Source organism: Macadamia integrifolia, chromosome 11, assembly GCF_013358625.1.
Source record: "Macadamia integrifolia cultivar HAES 741 chromosome 11, SCU_Mint_v3, whole genome shotgun sequence".
Taxonomy (NCBI): domain Eukaryota; kingdom Viridiplantae; phylum Streptophyta; class Magnoliopsida; order Proteales; family Proteaceae; genus Macadamia; species Macadamia integrifolia.
The window spans coordinates 7476969-7498357 of record NC_056567.1 but is presented as its reverse complement, the minus strand read 5'-3'; the positions used below and the strand labels follow the sequence as shown (position 1 = coordinate 7498357).

Below are 21389 nucleotides of genomic sequence, written 5' to 3'. Positions count from 1 at the left end.
TGCATCAGTGAATCATAGCACATCTATGATAAGGGGTGAAGGAAATCTTACCACCGAGATGCCACAATGATTTGTCCCCCTGTATATGAATGCTCGAACTACCATCCCTAGTGTTCCAGGGCTCTCACCTGAGCACCAACACCAATGGAGTGAAGAAATTCTCTCTTCATAGTGGGTGACTGAAAACTTGGTCCAAGAACTTATCTATCTTTATTTGTTGTTGGTTTATAGGAAGAGAAGAGGAAAATATAGGATGCTGTTATAGTTGTTTTGAATAAGATAATTAAATTTTAAGGTCTTTAAAGAAGTTGTGTAGCTATTATTAATAGGATTATTGGTGTGTTATGATTCAAAACATAGTTGTCAAGGTGTCACCTAGGTGTTTAGGCGGTTTTCTTGGGGTCTAGGTGACTGTTGCTTTAGTGCAAGATTTGATGCAGAATTGAGGCTGAACTGAGTTTGACCCTTTTGGCAATATTGACTGAGATGAACCGGGTCGGGTTGGATTTTTGGGTTCAGTAGGATCTTTTAGGCTTTATTTTATTTGGGAAAGATTGAGTTATTTTATTGGGGAAAATATGTAATCTTTTATTTTGATAGTTATTAGGCTAATTAGGGAGTTTCCATTTTCAATTTTATTGTGTTTCTATTTTAGTCTAGGTTTTAGGAGATATTAGGAGATTTTATTTAATTTCAGTTTTAATTTTTAATTGGGAAGTTTTTTTTTCAGTTTAGTATAAAAAGGCATGTAACCCAGCTTGTTAAACAGATTTGAGAATGAAAATTGAAGTTTGAGTTGCGCCAGTTAGGTATGAATCAGGTCGTGTGACTATCCTCTTTCCCCTTTCCTTGTGCGATCTCTCTTTCTCTCTATCTCTCTGTTTCGCTTTTCTCTCCCAGTACCCTGTTTCTGAACGCCAGTAGTAGATTACAGTATTGAGTTGATTTCTCTCCTGTGGCTTTCCATCTCTTCCCGAAATTCTGGTCATACACCCTCCTGCCTAGGGCGACTCTTACCCTAGATCCCTGCTCCCCATCAGTTTCCCTGTTGTGAGTTAAAACTTATATTCAGGTCTGGTATCCCTTCCATATCAGGTTCAAGTTGCAGAAAATTAAAATCCCCTTTTCCTTAAGCTGCCGGGGCTGTGCTTGGATGATCTTGAAGCTGGTGTGTTTTGAAGCCTTGCCTGCAGTTATAGGCCAAACCGAAGCCAAAACAGAGAGTTTTCCTTGCTCAAGACCGGCTGGTCTTTCCATCTGGGTATTCTGCTATTGCAAGGTAGAAGAAGACTTTTCCTCCCACTTTCTCGTGAGTCCATAGTCCCTATGATTCACCCTTTAGTTTTCCCAGAATACCCCTCTCCTTGTCCCATCGAATGAGTAAGTCAACAAGTCTTTCTCATTTTGTCATAATTGCTTTATGGGTGATTTCCCATAGTGTTCCTCTCTTTTAGGTTTAATCCCACATGCCCCTTTAATTTATTTTATTCCTATTTTACCCTTTTCTCATCAAACGCCTCATTCCCGTTCTAGTATATTGGTTTGTCACCATAATTACAAAATCGCCACTCAATCTTAGATTTGAGCTATTGCTTAATTGGGTATTAGCAATCCAATCCTGATTTGGGGAAACCCAGTTCTGCATCAAGATGCCTCGAAATGGTATCAAACCAGGTTTGGCACTTATTTGTGCCAAATATCTTTTAAGTAAATGATTTATAATTGTTATTTCATTTACTTAAAATATTATTCATATATAAATAAGCAAACACATCCTATTTGAATCCAATAAATAGTTTAAAAATAAATTCCAAAAGGTTAAAAAGTCGCCCCCCCAATTCAAGAACAATAACTGGATTTTTGGTTGTAGGGGCAATTTTCAACTTTCAAATGCTGGAGTTTTTCCCAAATCTGAAAATTTCATAAATCTTATCATGTTAGAATATTGCTAAAATCCAAAAGTGCAATAAAATAATCTTTTGTTCTGATGTCTATAACTTTATTATCCTTCAGATGATTTTAACACCATTTCAACACTTTCAAATAAGTTTGACCTGAACTTAACTTTGTCTATACAACTCAGATATAAGCAATCGTGAATTTGTTAGAAAGCTGGTTTTCTATTCTACCTAATACAAAAAGTCTCCTATAAAAATAGAATCATTTGACCAGTCAAACTTATTAGAGAACAATAACATTTATCTAAATGTTGATTTTTTTATGAGTTGATGTGGTTTAGTTTTGATTTTTGGTGATATAAGATATATGTAGCATACTAAATAAATGTTGGAAAAGATGGGAAATTAAAAATAACAATTGGGCACCTTGGTTGCCTAGGCGGGCCACACCTCGTCGCCTAAGCGCTTAGTAACCCTCCACTGCCTTGGGTCGCCTTGATTACTATGATTCAAAGTTAAAGTCAATTAGATATATGAGTTTGGTATTTTTATACATAGAATCTAATATCTAATCACTAGTAATGAAATCAAGTTTAATTGAATTATGGTTTGAAAATGTATACACACGTTTAAGAAGGTTGGTTTTGTAACAATATGCAACCCTAACACCTAGCAACCACCACAAGAGAAGAAGAGAGAAGAAGAGAAGAACCGAGACTACTAATTCACTGAATCGTGAACAACAGCCTCCCTTGCGTTCTTATTTATAATTACTAAGCACAAGACCAAAAAGGAAACTATCCTAATTAGGAAACAAGGGAAAATAGGAAACAGAAGCAAACTAGAATAATATCTCCTAATTCTAACAATAAGCCAAGTAGAGAGAGGCATCTAAGTGATGCCACTGACCCCCACATGAGACCTTTGTACCCCCATGGTACAGGGGGTCCATTCTTTAACAGGTTTATTAATTTTTAAGGTTTGATGATGAAATCTAATCAACAACAAACTTAGCCTTATCCCAAGCTAATGGGATCGGCTACATGGATCCATATAAAACAAAATTGAAAAAGGCTGGGCAGGAGTTGAGGAGGGGAGGGATGGGAAGATGAGAGATGAGAGGAAAAATAATGCGTGTGTGAGAGGGAAGAGGCACACCTAGAAGTTAGGAAAAACTCAGCTAAATGGGGTCGGCTACATGGGTCCTTGCTCTCCAAAAGGTTCTATCTAAGGTCATAGTGGGGACGAGACTAAGGCTATGCATGTCATTCCTCATCACTTCGTCTATGGTCATTTTAGGCTTGCCCCTAGCTCTTTTGGCTCATTCAATCTGGATCCGATCACTCCTTACTGAAGCGTCCTCAGGCCTCATTTGAACATGCTCATACCATCTCAAAAGACTATCATAGAGTTTATCGTTGCTTGGTGCCACTCCCAAAACAGATCTAATATGCTCATTCCGTACTTTATCCTTCATAGTTTTACCGCACATCCATCTTAACATCCTCATCTCAGCTACACATAATTTATCAATATGATTCTTCTTGACTACCCAACATTTTGCCCCATACATAATAGTTGGACGCACAACTAATATCTACCAAAAAAATAAAAATAAAAATAATGAAATATAATAATGCTATTCATGGTGAATAATGTGTTTTTCTCTCGTCTCTGTTCTCTGCAACTTCCACTTACAAAAAGATTATTTATATTTTATTTTGAAAATCAAATATTGTTTCCGTTTTCAGTTAATTGATTTATATTATTCTTTGGTTTACTTTTGGTTTTCTTGATTCAAGCTTGAATTGATCTTTATATATTCTTTGTTTCATTTTATAAACTTTAATTTTGCATATTGATTGACAACCCTTTTTCTTCGCCGAAGTCATGTCTTCCTATCTACTACGTATCCTAGGTGCTGCTTTAGCTATTCAATTCCCATTGCTTTCAAGTTTGTCACAATGGTCTGTATCACATTGGTTTCAAACGGCCATTTATACCCCAAAAATTCTTGAATAAATTTCCAGCTTTTCGTGTCATTAAAATTTAAATGGCACTGTAAAACCTTTTTCTTCTCCCCTGTTTACTCCACCGTCAGTGAGCAGCCTGCACTTAGTTCCTTAAATTCTTTTATTTCTTCATAAAATAATTGAGCTTGATCTCATTATTTTCTTCTCAAAAAGGGGAGAAGCCCTATAAAAATATTTTTGACCAAACCTTAATCTTTATTTATACATGTGCTTCTTTTAGTGGCATATATAAATTAAAACCCTGGCTGCCCAGGGCAGCTTAAGGGCTAAACGCTAATTAGGAAGAAAGTTATCATGTGAAGTGGAACGATAGCTGCCCCTGGTTATCAAGAAAATGGTGATTTCTTGTGGATTCAATATTGTACAGAATACAGCTTAGTGTGGTAAATACTAGATGCAAATTATTTCTGTGAAGCGTGAAAAAACTGCTGATGGAATGAATGTTCCTGAGTGGATAAGACATGGATCAATTCAGATATGTTTTGCAGTGAAATACTTGCAATGACTGGTAGATAGATTTGATTGTAGTGGTTTCAAGGAGTGTAGCCAAATGGAACTTCTTGCCACATCCCTCTTTTTTTGACTTAATGGTCTCAAAACACAGTGCACTTAAAACTTTCAAAGAGTTTGGAACTGATTAATCGATAATGTGTTGAAGTCCCTCGGTACGTTGGCCTTGATTGTAATTTATAAAGAAATGGTGCTAGACCTGGAGCATGATTGCAGTTTCCTTAAATTTATGACTGCATATTGTCTCGGGTACATCTTGCAATAGCTGCAATGGGATTTATTATTCTTTTTTATTTTTACCTGATTTTACTTTCTATTTTCCAGCTTTCCCTTCAGTTTATTACTGAAATACAATTTTTACGTTTTAAATGTTTTCTGTTGTCATTTAGATTTCTGCAGACGTTATACTTTCTAATGTGGAGATGGTTGCAGCTTTATTTGAAGATTCTTTACCAATTCTTTTTACCGTTTCGTTTTAATTTTCTTTTGACATGTTGTGTGACTTGTGTCCATTCATGCTGATTGTTTTATTGCAATGCAGGATCCATGTCCAGAGTATAACCTTTTCGGAACCATTGTGCATTCGGGTTACTCACCGGAGTCTGGTCACTACTATGCATACATTAAGGTCTTTGCCTTGCTTCTTCTGTTAGTTTTAGCCCCTATTTTTAGTAGGGTTTCTTAATATAAGTTCTCAATTCCCTCAGTAAAATTAGCCCCTTCATTTGCAACCTGATTTGAACTTTTAATTTCTGGTGTGCAGGATGCAATTGGCAGGTGGTATTGCTGCAATGATTCTCATGTTTCACTTTCAACTCTGCAGGAGGTTTTGTCAGAGAAAGTTTATATTCTTTTCTTCTCGCGTACGAACCAAAGACCCAAGCCAACCAAGTCTGCTTTTGCATCCAATGGAGTGAAGTCTCCTAATTGCAATGGTAGTGCTGCAATAGGAAGCCCAAAGGCAGCTCTTCCGTTGAAGACATTGCCCACAAAACTAAAAAGCATTAATTCCCAGGACAACAATATATCAACAACGTTTAAGATTGACAAAGTGCCTTCAAGCCCACGGATTAAGTTTGGCATCTTGAGAAATCCTGATATTAAAAGAATCATTTCAAATGGTGGACCTGTAGAAAAGCACGTGGGACTGAAAGAATCTTTAGGTGTGGATAGAAGTAAGAATGAGGTATCATCAACAATTGACAGGAATGGCGCTAATGAGAACGGATGTCCTGATAGTGAAGGGAAATGCAGTTTATCTTTACCTCATCAAAATGGTGAAATCCAGTGTACTAATGATAGTTCAGTGAAAACGGTAGTATGTGAGAATAATGATGCAGGAAACCTGGGAACATTGGGAATGTTGCCTAATTTTGACTGTGCAGTTTGCAATGACAAGGACCATCGCCTCCCTGAACTCTCAGGGTCCAAGAGAAAATCAATAGAGGAGACTTGCATTTTGCTTGCACAAGATGCTTCTTCTCAGGCAAAGTTGGAGAAATTTAAAGAAGTGTAAGTCTTCTTTTCCCCTCCATATTTTCTCCCTCATTTTTGGGTTGACATGTTAAATGATCTGATTTGCATGCTATGGATGTGAGTCTTTTTTTGTCTTTAATGCTCAAGTATTCCTTGTGGAATGTTTTTAGTAGATTGATGCATACTATGATTGTACTTTGATTTTCTGCCATAATTATTTTGGTCATCTTGGGTCAGTTGAGTAGTTTGAGTCAATAGGAACCAACAATCCAAGTTACCGATTGATTCTTATGTGCATTTGCACCTGATTCTTTCTGGTTAGTAGGATGACTCTTCATTCATGGGATAGGTCTGATGGATTTTTATTTAATCTGATAAACTGTATACTTATAGTCGACTAGTGGACCATGCTCCAAGTACCGTATCAAATATCAACATGGTTTTGCTACTTCTAAGATGATTCTAGTAATAAAGTTCCTGACTTGATACTTGGAGTATATTCTCTCTTCTGAAGCGGTGATGAGCAGTTGTTCTTTCTTCTGATCTCAAGTAACTGAACTACCTGTGGATTTGGATTATATAATTACTGTTGCTCAAGGGTATCAATTTAGGACCAGAACCGACCCTTTAGGAATTGAAACCGGCCCTCTAGGAACCAGAACTAGCCCACCCATTTAACTTATTGGTCCAGATCTGGATTTGGATTTTTGGAACTGATTAGCTTATTGGTTTGGGCTGGTTCTCCTAACGGTTCCAGAACTGATAGACAAGTTAAGAACTGCCAGAACCAAAACTGCTAGACCCAATATACATTGTGGAGAAACCTTGGATTCGGAATCTGTTTCTGTTGGAGCTTCAAATGGAATAGTGACAGGTAAGACTGAGTGCAGGTTTCCTGGGGAGATCCAATAGGTTATGGAGTGTTTCTTATACATTGAGTTGACATGTAATAGGTAGTGGCTTCCTGAACTGATCCACATTAGTCTACATGTCACCCTCTTTTCTCATTGCCCAACAGCTGCTTCCATAAGAGATGTCTCCATCTTCCTAACTACAAAGGTATCTGCTGCAAACATGAGCTCCAATATCAAAGGATCCTACACATAATTCTTTCTTCTCTTATTGAAGTAACATTCTTACATTCCAGTATTCCTCTAGATTTTATGCAAGCAGACTGATTTTGGGAAAAGTGTCCCTAACATAAGAAATATCAACACAAAGCTTCTATGGACCATCTCCAACTCATAGAGACCACTATATCTAAAACACCCATTTCTTTGAATACTTATGAATGGATTTTTAATTATTGAAGACTTAGAAAATTATATTTTGTTATTTGTATGCTTAAGTAAGAATTATTGAATATTGGACACTATTATAATGCCTGCAACCGATTAAGAACCAAAACTTGTACACCCATTAGTAAGCAGTTCTGAATCTCAGGTTTGGAGCCAATTAGCTTATTGGTCCGGTTCTGGTCCTGATCCCCTAGGACTGGAACCGTTAAGGAACTAGGTTGATTGCCTAGAACTTGATCAATTTACACCCCTAATGTTACTTTAGGCTTTGGCTGTGGCCACTCAAGTTTTGGCCTGTCAGTTGGAGCTTGACCAACAATGCACTTTTACCTGTTCAGTGCTAATATTCACTGTTTGCTGAAATGGGTTCTTGACTTTTTCTTCCTTGGTATATGTGAAGCTGTATTGACGGATATGACTTTATTTTATACTAGTTATCTGCTCTTTTGTTTTTCTCATTTCTATTGTTTGAATAACAGGTCAAAGTTGTGCTTGTTAAAACCATCATGCTCATTTCTTCTTTTTAATTCTTTTTTACATTTTTTTTTTTTTGGGTTACCTCAGGCTTGCTAAGGATGCTTCTTCAAGTTTGCGTTCATGTGGTTGGCATGATATGGTTTACCATTTTATGCAAGAGAGGAAGAGATTATGTGTGCGAGAAGCAGGCAACTGTACCAGTAATCCTGAAATAAAGTAAGTATTCTTTAACTTGGTTTTGACTAATTATTTCAGGACATTTGTGTGTGCTCAGAATTTGAAGGGAATGGACCATTGTCTGAATACTGTGAACCTGGCACTTCTTTGCTCTGCTTGTGCATTTGACAGGTTTCTTCATTAGGACAATATTGCAGGCTTTTATGTATTTAAATAATGTCTTTCTGCTTTTTTGTGAAAGGATTTGTACAAGTCATCTTTCAGAAAGAATAGGCCAGTCAGTTGAGATCTGCATAATTGTGTAGTTCCTTATTTAGGACTACTGTTATTATATTTCCAGATGTGGTCTTTATTCGGTTCGACAATGTGTTTCTAGGTCAGGAGTTTTGAAGTTGTTAGTTTCAGTTAAAGTTGCAGGTTAGTTGTTTTAGGTGTGGTTTTATTTTAGATTTAGATGCATGCCTGCTTGGCATAATTCTGTTTCCATTAGGTCTATCAAAAGGAAAAGGTCTAAGTTGTATGACAGTAGTTGTCAAGGCCTTCCCTAGGCCATTCCTAGGGTACAAGGCAACTTGGAACCCCCTAGTCGAGTGGCTGTGGTTGAACTCTACATGAGTGTGATTGTGTGCTTCCCCCTCTCCCTACTCTGATTTCTTCTCTTCCCTAACTGGCCCTCCACCAGGCTGCTTTGAGCGTCAAGGGGCCCAGAGCAGACCAAGGAAAAAAACAGGGGAAAAGGAAAAGAAGGGGAGGAAAAAGGGTGGAGGAGAGGGAAGGTGGGGGAAGAAGACGTGGAATTAAAATAAAAGGGAAAGAAGGGGTAATGCTGGAAGAATGTCCAAAACAGATGCAAAACACAAATCTAAAAGCAAATCAAGCAATAGAATGCAGCTAGTAGTTTGGCATTTAACACAAGCTGAAAATTCGACTCATAGGCTATCTTTGAAAAAAAAATCAAAGAGAACGGATTCTGGATTTTCAGAACATTGAGCGAGTCCTTTAGGGGTAAGGCTGCATACATTTTCCCCTCGACCCTGTGGTTGTGGGAGCCTTGTGCTTTTTTTTTGAATAAGGTCTTAGGGTTCTCACGAAAAAATCAATATCAATAGAATATCAGAAGAAGAAAATATGTCCATCCATATATCCCTGATACTACTTTTTAGAACCCCTTGACAAAAATACTCCTGTCTGGACTGATGCAGCAATAAGGGAACCATGCCCAGCTCAATGGGGGGGCTGAGTATGCCCAATTTGTGGGCTTAGTCCAATCAATTTTGGACTCATTAATTAGTCTCATTAGTTAGTTATTTTATTTCAGTTACAAGTCAAGTAGTTAAGTAGTTAATTTCAGTTATAACTCCCCACCTGCATGTGGGTTTATTGTGTGTTTCTTTCGAGTTTAAACTTCTATTTTACTGTCTTATATTCAGCTAAGGATTAGTTAGTTGGTTGGTTAAGTTTTTTGTTAATAGGTTGGTCCACAAGCTAAGATGTTTTATTAGACTAGAACTTTGAATTCAGTTATTAAAAAAGCATTGTAAGGCCCATCAGCTAGGGATGATTGGATGGTTAAAAAAAAATTTGGGCTAGCTTTGGCCAAGTCTCTGTGAGACACTGGTGGGGTGAGAAACCCTTTACCCGTGATAGGCCCCTATCCCTTTCTTTCTATTCTTTGCTATCTCCTTTCTTTCCGGTCAATCGGTTCCTGTATGTGCTTGGTTTGCTTGTGTTTTTTTTTTTTTTCCCTTTTCTCTGGAGAGGTTTCCTGCAACTGTTACTGACCTAAAATCCTCTGTCGATTAAGGCTGCTGTCCCTTGTTTGATTCTCTAATCTGGGTGATCTCAATCTTATTACTCAACTGCTATCATTAGTTTAATGTGCTGATTGGATTCCATCAGGGAAGATCAGTTCAACATTATAAGTTCTGATTTTATACCTGTTCTCTGTTTTGGTTCAGATTTCAGAATTTATTGATTTAATCACTTCTCTGATCTCATTCAAACTCTACGATATCAAAGTGCAACCTTAGAGGAAAACTCGATTCTGATTTGGTGGTGTTCTGACAGTGATTTGTTTGCTACTTAAAAATCTCTCAAATCTACAACTTTTGGATTCCAGAATTTTTATTTCTCTTGTTACTTCTAATCTGGCCATTAGTTTGTGATCATTTTTTGGGGGATTAGTAAAGCTACCCTAGGGGGGAAGAATCAATCTGAATTGGGAAGGATCTGATGTAGAAATTGGGGTTAATTTCAGTTTGATTCATTTCTGAAATTTTTACGCTAAGTTGGAGCCATGGAGATCAAACTTGGAAAAAAGTGGTTTTAAGCTTAGTAGATCGAAGACGGAGTATGTGATGTGTAATTTTAGTCACACTACGATGGATACCGATATGGTGAAAATTGAAGAGAGAGAGACTGCAAAGTGACTATTTCAGATATCTGTGGTTAACCATAAATAAAGAAGGTGACATAGAAGCTGATGTCCTACAGAGAATTAAAGTGGGATGGATGAAATGAAGATGGGCGTTTGGAGTGTTGTGTGACTGGCGTATCCCTTTAAAGCTTAAGGAAAAATTCTATAGGATTGTTGTTCGATTGGCTATGATTTATGGGTCGGAATTTGGGGCAGTGAAGAAGTGTCACATAGAGAAGATGTGTAGATGAGATGAGGATGTTGAGATGGATGTGCGGCGAAACTAAGAAGGATAAAGGAATGAATGTATTAGTGATGATTTGGGAGCTATCCCAATCAATGACAAGCTTCGAGAAAGTTGTTTGAGGTGGTATGACCATGTCAAACAGAGGCTTGGGGATGCCCCCAGTAAGGAGGAATGATCTGATTCCGATTGAAGGCGCTAAAAGAGCTAGGGGCAAGCCCAAAATGACCATAGGAGAAGTATAGAGCAATGACATGTAGTGTCTAGGTCTTGTCCAAGTATGACCTCAGATAGAGTCGATTGGAGGGAAAGGATCCTTGTAGCGGACCCCATTAGCTGAGATTTTCTTGACTTGCTGGCGCTAGGCTTCTCTCCTTTTACTTTCTTTTCTCATGCTTTCATTTCGCCTTTTTTTTTTTTTTTTTTTTTTTTTTTTTTTTTTTTTTTCTCATTCGCTTTTTTTTTTTTTTTTTTTTTTTTTGTGAATAAATAATTCATTACCAAACGAAGAAAGAAGAAATTTATAGCCCCTGAAGAGGGGAGGGGGAAGAGAGCAAAACAAGCTTAAAAAACATTACTATTCCTGATGATGGAGCTCGAAAGGTCCCAGGAATTTACAATATGACAGTTTCAAGGGGAGGGATCGCAAGTGGAAGAAAGCCAAGAGACTTTGGTTTTGACATCAAAGGAAATGGAGCTCCAAATCTTATCAGGAGAGCGAGAGTTGGAGGTCCATTTCCTATGGTTCCTTTCCATCCAGATCTGATTTAATGTAGCATAAAAGGCAAGTCTTTCCACTGTGTCACATATAGTCTTCCCCTGAAAAGTCATATCCACCCAAATCCACTCACGATGGAAGGGGAGAATCCTCCTATTGGTTGGCCAGCATTTGTTGAGAATCCCTTTCCATATGGTTGAAGGGATACTACAAGCGAAGAACAGGTGCTCAATAGTCTCCGTCTCGATGCCACAAAGGATACACAATGGATTAGCTGGGATGCCTCTTTGAATGAGGAAATGGTTTGTGGGCAAAGATTTAGTGAAAACTCTCCAAGTAGTGAAGCTTTGGCGAGGGATGTGGTGCTTGAACCATATAAGGCGGTGCCATGTGGTGGACGGGCCATGAGCTCTCACAAACTCCCAAGCTGATTTGGGGGTGAAGGCCTTGGAGGTTGAAGGCTTCCAAAGGATGATGTCTGGTCTCAGATGATGGGCTAATGGAATGGTCGGAAGAGAGTTCCAGATATCCGCAAGCTGGATCAAAGTGTGAGCTGGGGGGACTAGATAGCTGAAGAGAGGATGTCTGCAAGAGCATACTTGGAGAGACCTGAATCATAAATCCTTCTGGCACTTAAGGAGTGATATAGGATTCCCATGGGGTTCCAAGGGTCAAGCCAGAGATAGGTGCTGGTCCCGTTGCCAATTTGAGTGAGGATGGCTGAAGATAAGTTTGCTTGGATGGTAAGGATTTTACGCCAAACCCAAGAGGCATCTGCTGGGGTTTTAACAGTTCAATAGGAATCCGAGTTAAGGTGATTCGAATAGATCCAATCAACCCAAATACTCTTCTTTTTAGAGATGATCTTCCAAGCCAATTTGATGATACCTGCCTTGTTGACATCCTTGATCCTTCTCAAACGAAGCCCCCCTTCTGTTTTAGGAAGGCAAACAGCAGCCTAGCTAATAGGACGAAGGAATCTGGAGCACTCTGTACCTTTCCAAAGGAAGGAAGCAAAGATGGTTTCCAGCTTGAAGATGATGGCTTCCGGCAACCCATAGATGCCCAACCAATAAATGTAGGAGGCTTGAAGAACTGGTCAATGAGCTCAGGCTGGCCCACGAATGATAGGATCTTCCCTTTCCATAGTTGAAGCCGCTTCCTGATGAGGTCTAGCATAGGAGAACAGTGGTGAGAAGTGAGCCTAGCAGGAATGAGAGGGAGCCCAAGATATTTCACCGGAAGATGACCCTTGGTGAAGCCTGTTCGCTCTAGGAGGGAGGCTTTGGTAGGATCAGAGATCCCAACCAAGAAGATGAGAGACTTTTCCGGATTGATGCGAAGACCCGACATAGTAGCAAATTGGGAAAGATATGTCATGATGTTCCCAAGAGAAGAAGGACCAGCTTTGGAGAAGATCATTAAGTCATCAACAATGGCAAGGTGGGTGAGCTTGCTGGCTCTGCATTTGGGGATGGTAACAATGAGGTTTCGGTCATTGGCAAGCTGTAGATTCCTTGAGAGGAGCTCCATTGCAAGGAAAAAGATGTAAGGAGAGGGGACAACCCTGTCTGATTCCCACTGAAGAAGGGAAGTAGCCAGTCGGGCTTCCATTAACCAAGACCGAGAACCGAGGGGAAGCAATGCAGTGATGAATCCAATTTGTGAAGACTGGAGGGAATCTTATGCTGTTAAAGACCAATACAATGTAGTTCCATCGGAGAGAGTCAAAAGCCTTGTGGATGTCTATCTTCAAAAGGGCAGTTGAGGAGTAAGATTTTCTGTCAAATCCTCTCACAATTTCATGGCAAAGAAGGATGTTATCTCCAATGGTTCTCCCAGGGATAAAGGTCGATTGGTTGTTTCTGACAAGGTTGCCAACCACAATTTTGATTCTATTAGCAAGGATTTTAGCTATGAACTTGTAAAGGAGGTTACAAAGAAAAATTGGCCTGAAATCCTTAATCTCATCTCCTCTTCTTTCTTTAGGATGAGACAGAGAAAAGTGTGGCTTTTAATGAGATCCCAGGAAGAAGAAAAAAACCCCATGCCGAATCCGTCTGGCCTAGGAGCCTTGTTAGCCTTATGGGAGAGGATAGTAGAAGTGATCTCTTCATCAGTAGGGATAGCCATAAGAGAACCAGCCATGTTATCCGAGATAAACCTTTTCAAGAGGTCATCTGGGATGGAAAGGGGGGGGGGGGGCTGTGTCCATTATAAAAATATTCTTGAAGTAGTCAATTGCAACACCTTTAATCTCATCCACTTTGTGAACTAGAGTGCCTTCCGGGGAAGTCAACTTAGTGATAAAATTGAAATTATTTCTGGCTTTCACTGATCTGGGGAAGTAAGCAGTGTTCGAATCCCCAAGCTTAAGCCAATTAATCTTGGATTTTTGCCTCATGAAGCTCTCTTCTTAGGCAAGGAGGGTAGAGAGGTTGGCAGCCTCAATCTTCTCTTCATCAGGTAAGGATGAATTGAGGTGGTCAGATTGAAGATGAATCTGGAGGGAGGAGAGCTTGTTCCTACAATCACGAACTTGAGAAGAAATATTCCTGAAGGAGTTAGTATTCCAAGCTTTGAGGGCAATTTTACCGTTCTTCAGCCTTCTAGCCATGGCAAGAAGGGGGGGTGGAGAAGGCATGGACGTGCTTCAGCTGGGCTTTCCGAACAATGGAGTGGAAATCAGGATGGGAGGTCCACATATCAAAAAATTTGAATGGTTTAGGCCCAAAGGAGGTGTAAGGCTGAATTTGGAGGGAAATGGGGCTATGATCGGAGATGTCAGGGGCACCAAAAGTAGCATGGGAAGAGTGGAAGGCATTAATCCAAGCTTTATTGACCAGGACTATCCAATTTGCAAGCAATTCTGGCCTGACCCGATCTTTTGTTATTCCTGGAGAATTTTATTCCAGACCATCTTAGATCTTCAACTGCAATGTCATTAATGCAAGAGTTTAAGGCATCTACACTCATACTGTCCAAGGAGTCACCTCCCTGCTTCTCATGAGAAAACCGAATGGCATTAAGGTCACCTCCAATACCCAAGGGGAGGTGCCCAATCTGGCTAGCAAGGAGCTTGTGGTCATTCCAGAGAATCTCTTTCAGTACGACGGTTGGAAGCATAGATGCAGGTGCGAAAGAAAGGGGAGTTGGAAGTGATATCAGATATGGAGAAGTGCATAAATTGGGCAGAGGAAGAAATGAGGCTAATATTTAGCTTAGAGCAATCCCACATGAAACCAATCCGACCATTAGGATGAGCAGAGTGATTGGATACAAAATTCCAGCCAGGGACTATGGTGGACATAACTTTGCTCAAATTGGAATCCTTAATATGGGATTCTAGAATGCAACAAAAGGAGGCCCTGAGTTCTTTGATGAGAGACCTCATAGAGGCATGTTTGGAAGGGGAGTTGAGGCCCCTTGCATTCCAAATAATGCCGTGAGTCATTAGGCATCGACAGGGGATGGCAGCAAGGTCTCCCAGGAAGAGGAGCCGAGAGGCACAGGGGGGTGCGAGATCTGCTCCTTCGCTGGTAGGAGCGATGAATAGTAGGCTGCAAGAGTTCAAGTTCAATGGGAGAATGACGCTGCAGAGATGGCTGCACCACCTTTTATTGCCTGCCTTTCTTAAGTTTATGCTTTGGATTTGCAGAAGAGGGACGATTGTTGGGTTGAGAAGAAGGGGCATTGGAAAAATTGGTCGTGGTTGGATTCCCACCCAGGTCCGCAGGAACCTGGATCTGGGCCAAGGGGGGTGGGGGAAGATGGGTGGTGGGCTTTAGGATTAGAAGAAGGTTCAGTGGGCTTAGGAGAAAAGTTGTGCTCAACAATGGGGCCTTGGCAAAAGGTTAATCTCAACCAAGATGGGCCTGGCTGATGTACCATGTCCTGCAACAGGGTAACATGCCTCAATAAAAGAGGGGGGGGGGTTGGAGTGCTTGGGATAATCCTCTCCCTCGGAGAGGCAGACGACGACCTGTGAGAGGATGAGTCGCTGCTCTCCTCGTCCAGCGAATCATCGGCAGAGTCCGAGGTATATCCATCAGAAGAAGAGCCCGAAGAGGAGTCATTGGAAGAGCTGCTACCATCAGAACGAACAGAGGCACGCATGGGATGTTGGATTGGTCCCAAGAAGCTAGCATGCATATCATCAGAGGGGTCTGGCGAAGACCCTTTGGAGCAGGCCTTCGAATCATGGCCGAAAACCTTGCAAGTGAGACAGTGAGGAGGCTTCCACTCGTACAGAACAGGCTGTTGGAGGGAGGAGACCTCCCCATCCTGGAAAGAGATGGAGGACAGAAGGGGGTTGGTAGCAGCGACTTCAACACAAATGTGTGCGAAAGCAAGACGATCCTTCCTCTGAGTTCTGGCATCGGAGCAAATCGGGGTTCCAAGGACAGATCCTACTTCACTCAAACCATCAGAACACCAGAAGTGCAGAGGCAATCCAGGGAGGGAGACCTAGATGGGGATGGTGGAGAAGTCCACACGATTGAGGAGAAGGTGGCGATGCCAAGGCCTGAGAAATTTTGGTGATGGCCCCAGCCGCCAGGGACCACCATCCAAAATTTTCACCTTGTCCTGTTCCTCAGAGAACCTGAATAGGAAGAAGCCATGGTCGAGCAAGGTCTCAATCAAACCCACAGGGCGCCACTTTTTCATAAGAGACGTCTTGACCAGGGGAAAAGGTGGCCTCTTGCCCAAGAAGTGTATGATAAGGGAGTTCGACCTTCAGTGTCGAGGAGGCCCTTGGGGCAGGAAGCAACAAGGGAATCACCAAGCTTGGTTGGCAGGACAAAGTGCAAGGAGAGGCTATCTGCAGGAGGGGTAACAGGCTGTTTGAAGTGGGAGTTCCATGGAACACCAAGGGGGGAGGCGTAAGGAGCAGGTGGTGGTGGGGAAGGAGAAACAGTAGGAGGGGATGCACTGTCCAGCAAGGGGGAAGGCCCTGCCGAGAGGCCGGCCATCGTGGCCAGGGATCAAACCTTACCGGAGACCTTCACAAATCCTCCATGCAGACTCTTCGTCAGTAGGGATATTAACATTCCAAAATCAGATCCTGTTTTCTGTTAGTTTTTATTTCAAGTTCTTTTTCATGTTTTAATTTCAACTGAACCATAGTCCATGTTGGTCCAATGTCGGCTCAATTTAAGTTAATCATTTTTATTAGTTAATTGCTTTATTAGATAATTTCCTAGGTTGGATAAAGGAATTGACTATGGGGGCTTCCTTTTCCAATTCTAACTTCTATTTAGGCTTTGTCCAAGCTAGAATCGATTGGGGGTTTCCTAATCACATTCTAACTCCGATTTTATTCTTAATAAAAGCAAACCTTGGGTTATTTTCTTAACCCACGATTTTTATAAACAAAGTGTAGCTGCTGCTGCTGCATTCATTGAAGCACATTGTGTGTGATCAGGGAAGAAAGGATTGTGGCCTGATCCAGTTGACACCTTGCAGTGAGACACCCGGGTGGACCGTCTTGAAGTTCATGTTCTGTTATTAGTTATTGTTGTACTGGTTGTCTTATTCTCATTCTTCCTTCATTGACATTAACAAGCAATTCTATCTCTGCAATTTTCTGCAACTAGAATCCTACTTGTTCTAGAAGATCATATACTCTACGTTTTCTTTTGGATTAAGAAAATCAGCCATAAAAAATCTTGGCTGATATTTGGACCGAGTCTTGACTATTAAGAACCCTAACTTGAGAACTTGATTTAAATTTCATCCAGTTTGGACCAGCCGATCGGCTGTTGGAGTGAAATCTTTGTTTTTCCCTTTGCCTTGTTAACCCTGTTATCAAACCTGAATCAATTCTGATTTTCTGTGTTCTGTTTTAGTCTTAATATCTGAATTTGTTACAGTTTTGAATACCTGATTTTAACCTAATTACTGAACTGTAATATTCTTTAATTTACTGTTTTACCCTTATTCCTATTGCATGCTGTTAGGAATCACCCATATCTCCTTAATTTGAACTATTATTTGTTTAAAAGATCTTTTTCGCCTACTGGTTTGAGTCTTCAAACCAGTACTATATTACATTTTAATTTCCAATGTAGCAAGAGCAATAGTTGTTTGACATGGACATAAAAGAGAGGCTGTAACGTACGTTGTTAGACATGGACAAAAAAGGGAGGTTGCAACTTATGTTGTTACCACCTTGGTTACAAACAAATTTCCCTATTCAAAAAGTCTAAAAGTTGTCTCATGTGCTATACTTGAAATGTGGATGTGAAATTTGTAAAACTAAGAATTTTTCTTATGGGAAAAGGTTGGGTATGCCGCCGATATCAAGTATGCTAGCACCCATTGTGTCTATCTCTCTCTTCCCTTTTTCTGAAATGACCCTCATTTCTTTCCTGAATGGTACTCCATCATGTGTTCCTATTGGTGCTATCCGCTAGCATACTTGATATCGGCGGCATACCTATCCCTCTCCCTTTTCTGATTTATCTGTAATTAATGCTGGTGGTCAAGTAATGGTATTTAGCATCCGATAAGAGTGCTTGGTTCCGATTTCTGTTATTTGGGGTTCAATTTCTATACATTCAGACATTATTTGCTTGTTCTGGGTCCACATGTACCCCCCCCCCCAGGCACAGAGGCACACACCACAAGAAGCTTCTGGTTGGCTCAGCCAATAGGATTGCATTATGGATAAAAATATTTCTTGGAGGACTAATTATCTCCCCGTGTGCTGAATTTGGTTTTTAATCTGGAATTGATAAAGTTTCTAGATCCCATACATATAAATTTAAACTGATTTAAATTTTACCTTGCTTTTTGCGTAATGCAGGAAGATGTTGATTGTAGATGCCAAAGAAAATTTCCTCTTGCAAATTCCTGAGCTATTGAAGGAGCATCTGGTTGAATGCCTTAGATCATTTAGCAAGGAAAAATAGTTTCTGGATGCTTAGATCGCTGAAACCGGTATGCTAGTTGACGGCTTTGCATCTGCATTCCAGATTTTCAAGTAGGGTGTAGAGATTCAACTGGTGAGAGATTGACTTGTTTATTTGTTCTTGATGCAGTCTCGTGCTCACTATAGAGGCCTGGTGTATATTCTGTATCACTGATGCATGAAAACATCTCAATGGTCGCATGGTATTTAGAAATGTAAGTATCGAATGATGATACTTACATTTGCACTGAACATTGGAGATGGGTGGAAATTTTTGTATCATTTGATTCTGTCTTTAGTAATTTTAATTCATTTCAGGCGCATCTGTGAAACTCGGGTCCAAGTAGAGAATCTGATATGGATCCTCATCACAAAATTTCATCATCTTTGAGGCAGTGCAGTTTTGATATGGCAGAGAATGAGTGCAGAATTATATACCATTTTGTACAATATCCTTTTTGACAATGTTGTTAACCCATCCTCTTATGAATTCTTAAAATTTTCCCATCAAAGTATGGTCAGATATAGCATTCCGAAAATATATTCAATTGTTGAGTTTATCCGTGGATCAGATATCACATTTTTTTTGGAAGTTAATGGCTTTCTTCTTGTTAGAAGTTGGTATAACCCGGTGACCATGATCGAGTCCTGCTAGTTCACTTTGGAGGTTCTATTTTGATTCTTGAAGTGTGAGCGGGTGGGACTTTGGAATTACAATATATATGTATATATATATATATATATTTATATATCATCCTGAATTACAATTATAAAGTTTTAGCTTATGTGCTGAATGTCTTGGGGCTATGTCCATCCTGAGAAAATGTTTAATTTTCATTTGATTGAAGTTCTAAACCTTTAATTTTGAAATATCCTGATCTGATCTTTCTGTGTGTTTTAGAGCCTAAACCGTAGCTTCCTGATGTGATTTGGAGTTGTGTTGAATTTGGATTGATATCTTTCTTTAGGTGTGGGCATGCTAATTTTCTGGCTGTACTGTCCCTAATGTGTTTGTGAATCACACTTGGGTATTTGGTTGATTGCTGAGTTTTTGTACTTAGGCGTACCCAGTGCACAAGGTTTCCACCACTGCTTGGTTTGGGTGGGTCATAATGTACACAACCTTATCCCTGCTTCGTGGGGAGGCTCTTTCTCGACTCGGACCTGTGATTTAGCAACCTTTCCTACATTTTGTAATAAGAGCAATAGAACCCTGTGGGTCTGGTGCAGGAAATGTCAAACCTGTGGACCAATGAGAGCAAAGGTGGAAGCATCTTAAGTGTACATAGTGGTGCGGATAGTGCGGTCATTTCATTCCTGCTGTGTCTGGGCGTTTCTTACTCCAGACTGCTTGGATTCTTTTTCCCTAACATTAAATTGTGGTTTTTTGAGTGACTTTGCATTGGCATGTTATGGATCTTTGCTATTGCTTGATGGAGACAAGGTTGCAGGCCCCTCCCATATATCATATAGTAGTCGAGTAAACAGGGGAAAATTAAAATTCCTTGGGAGTGTCTTAACTGTGTGTATGAACTATTTTTATAGGAGCGGTGCCCTCTGATGCTAGAGTAGTAATTTGGCTATTTTGGTGGAAATTTATGTTTGGGCTGTTGGTGTATGATGTCTTGTATTCCGTTGCAATTTAATCCAGGGAGTATTGGTGCAGCATCTAGACAGGCAGGACGGTAGTTCCGTTAGCTGGTTAGTGGGTTGTGGAGGTTGTAAGGGGGTAGGAGGCCCCCTGCATAGCAGGGGGTGTAGGGGGCACAGTCCCCCGCTCGAATTTTTTAATTTGAGGGCAATTGTGTACTTTTCGGATTAGGGTTTTTTCGCTATATATTTGTAGCGAGGGTTTCTTTCTCTGTAATGCAAGCAATACTGAGAGGTGTGAGGACGAACGCTGTAACCCTATTCTCCATTGATAGTGAAGCAGGATCTCATCTCACTGGAGACGTAGGCAACCTTGCCAAACCTCGTACAATCCGTGTGCATTATTTATTTTGTTTTTCCATTATCTTCTGCATCGTTTTAGGGTTGCATTTCTACATGGGCCCTACCCAAAACGATGCTGTTGTACCTAATTCTTTGGATTGGATTTTTTCCTTTTGTTTATTTATTTTAAAACTGTGGGAAATTTTGGCTTAGCCAAATTATTCCTTGTTATGTGCTAGCCCAGCTCTGTCCCAAGCCTTGAAGCAATTCCACGCTTTGCCTATATAAATAACATGTTAAAATAACTTTTTATAAGGGGAATGACAAAATTGAACAGTTTGGAGAGAGTTGTGATTTAAGAACTATAGATAGATCGATCTAAGGCCAATCACAAAACATAGAGTGCAACATCGGGTTCTCCACCTCTTTGGAGTCGATTCACACTTCCAAAATGCCCCCGTCATTGTCAGAATTTTTTCTTTGCCAGCTTTAAGTCTTCGAGGATGTTGTAGGAGTCTGATTGGCATTGGTGAAAGCAGTGCAAGTCAAAATCAGGAAATTTGTACAGGGTAGAGAAGGATTGCACCTGTTGTGAGGATTGGGTTCATTGAAACAGTGAACTGTAGATGAGGGATCATAGATAGGAGGATTAATTTATATATATATATATATATATATGAAAACAGAAGATTGTATTATGGTAAGGATTGAGTACATGTAGGTCCAGGAGTGGCAGCGGTAGATCAACCCTTTTCTATTGTTTCCCTTGCTATAGAAACAACCAGACTATCTGATCCGATAGTAGTTCGATTATACAGATCACATTTTGCATGGATTTATATACAGAAAAAAAATAGTGGTGCCACACTAATGGGTCAAAAAAAAAATTGTCCAGATCAAAAAAAGTTTTGGGATGGCCTTTGAATTAGTCCAATTTTTTTTCAAAATCCATCCTCGCCTCTGTGCCTGTTGTGCTCTAAGCAGAAAAGCCTTGGAGCTTCCTTCAATAGGATTTCCTATCATTAAATACTTAGTTATTAGTAAATACCTTTCCCTTTTATCCAATATCCCCACAACTCAACTTGTAATGCTTTGAGAGGGTCTGTGATCACTACACATACCATTATTGTGTGCTTGTTGGGGTATGGTATAATTTTGTGGTGATTGTTGTAGGATTTTTTGGGCCGATTTGGTCTAGTGTTAATATTGAGGTTGATCCATTTAAGGGTCAGACCTAAAATTTGATGAGGGTTTGGTTTCTCCTTTCTAAATATGATGCAATTGCTATGGGTCCAGA

The 21389-nt window shown here is 40.1% G+C and overlaps 1 protein-coding gene across 3 annotated transcripts in view; it reads left to right on the top strand.

Moving 5' to 3' along the window:
* LOC122093340 (ubiquitin carboxyl-terminal hydrolase 25-like) overlaps nt 1–18774 on the top strand; it is an 87690-nt gene extending 68916 nt beyond the window's left edge. Inside the window, exons 5-10 of one of the 3 annotated variants that reach the window (XR_006144422.1) lie at nt 4983–5069; nt 5265–5953; nt 7780–7908; nt 18056–18189; nt 18291–18375; nt 18479–18774. Coding sequence is in view for 1 of the 3 variants with exons in the window: in XM_042663659.1 (XP_042519593.1) it covers nt 4983–5069; nt 5205–5953; nt 7780–7908; nt 18056–18161 (1071 nt within the window). In the remaining 2 variants the exon portion in view is untranslated. Of the gene's footprint in view, nt 1–4982; nt 5070–5204; nt 5954–7779; nt 7909–18055; nt 18190–18290 lie in introns of all 3 variants that reach the window. The other 2 variants (XR_006144421.1, XM_042663659.1) reach the window with 2 other exon arrangements.
* The last annotated feature ends 2615 nt before the right edge of the window (nt 18775–21389 follow it).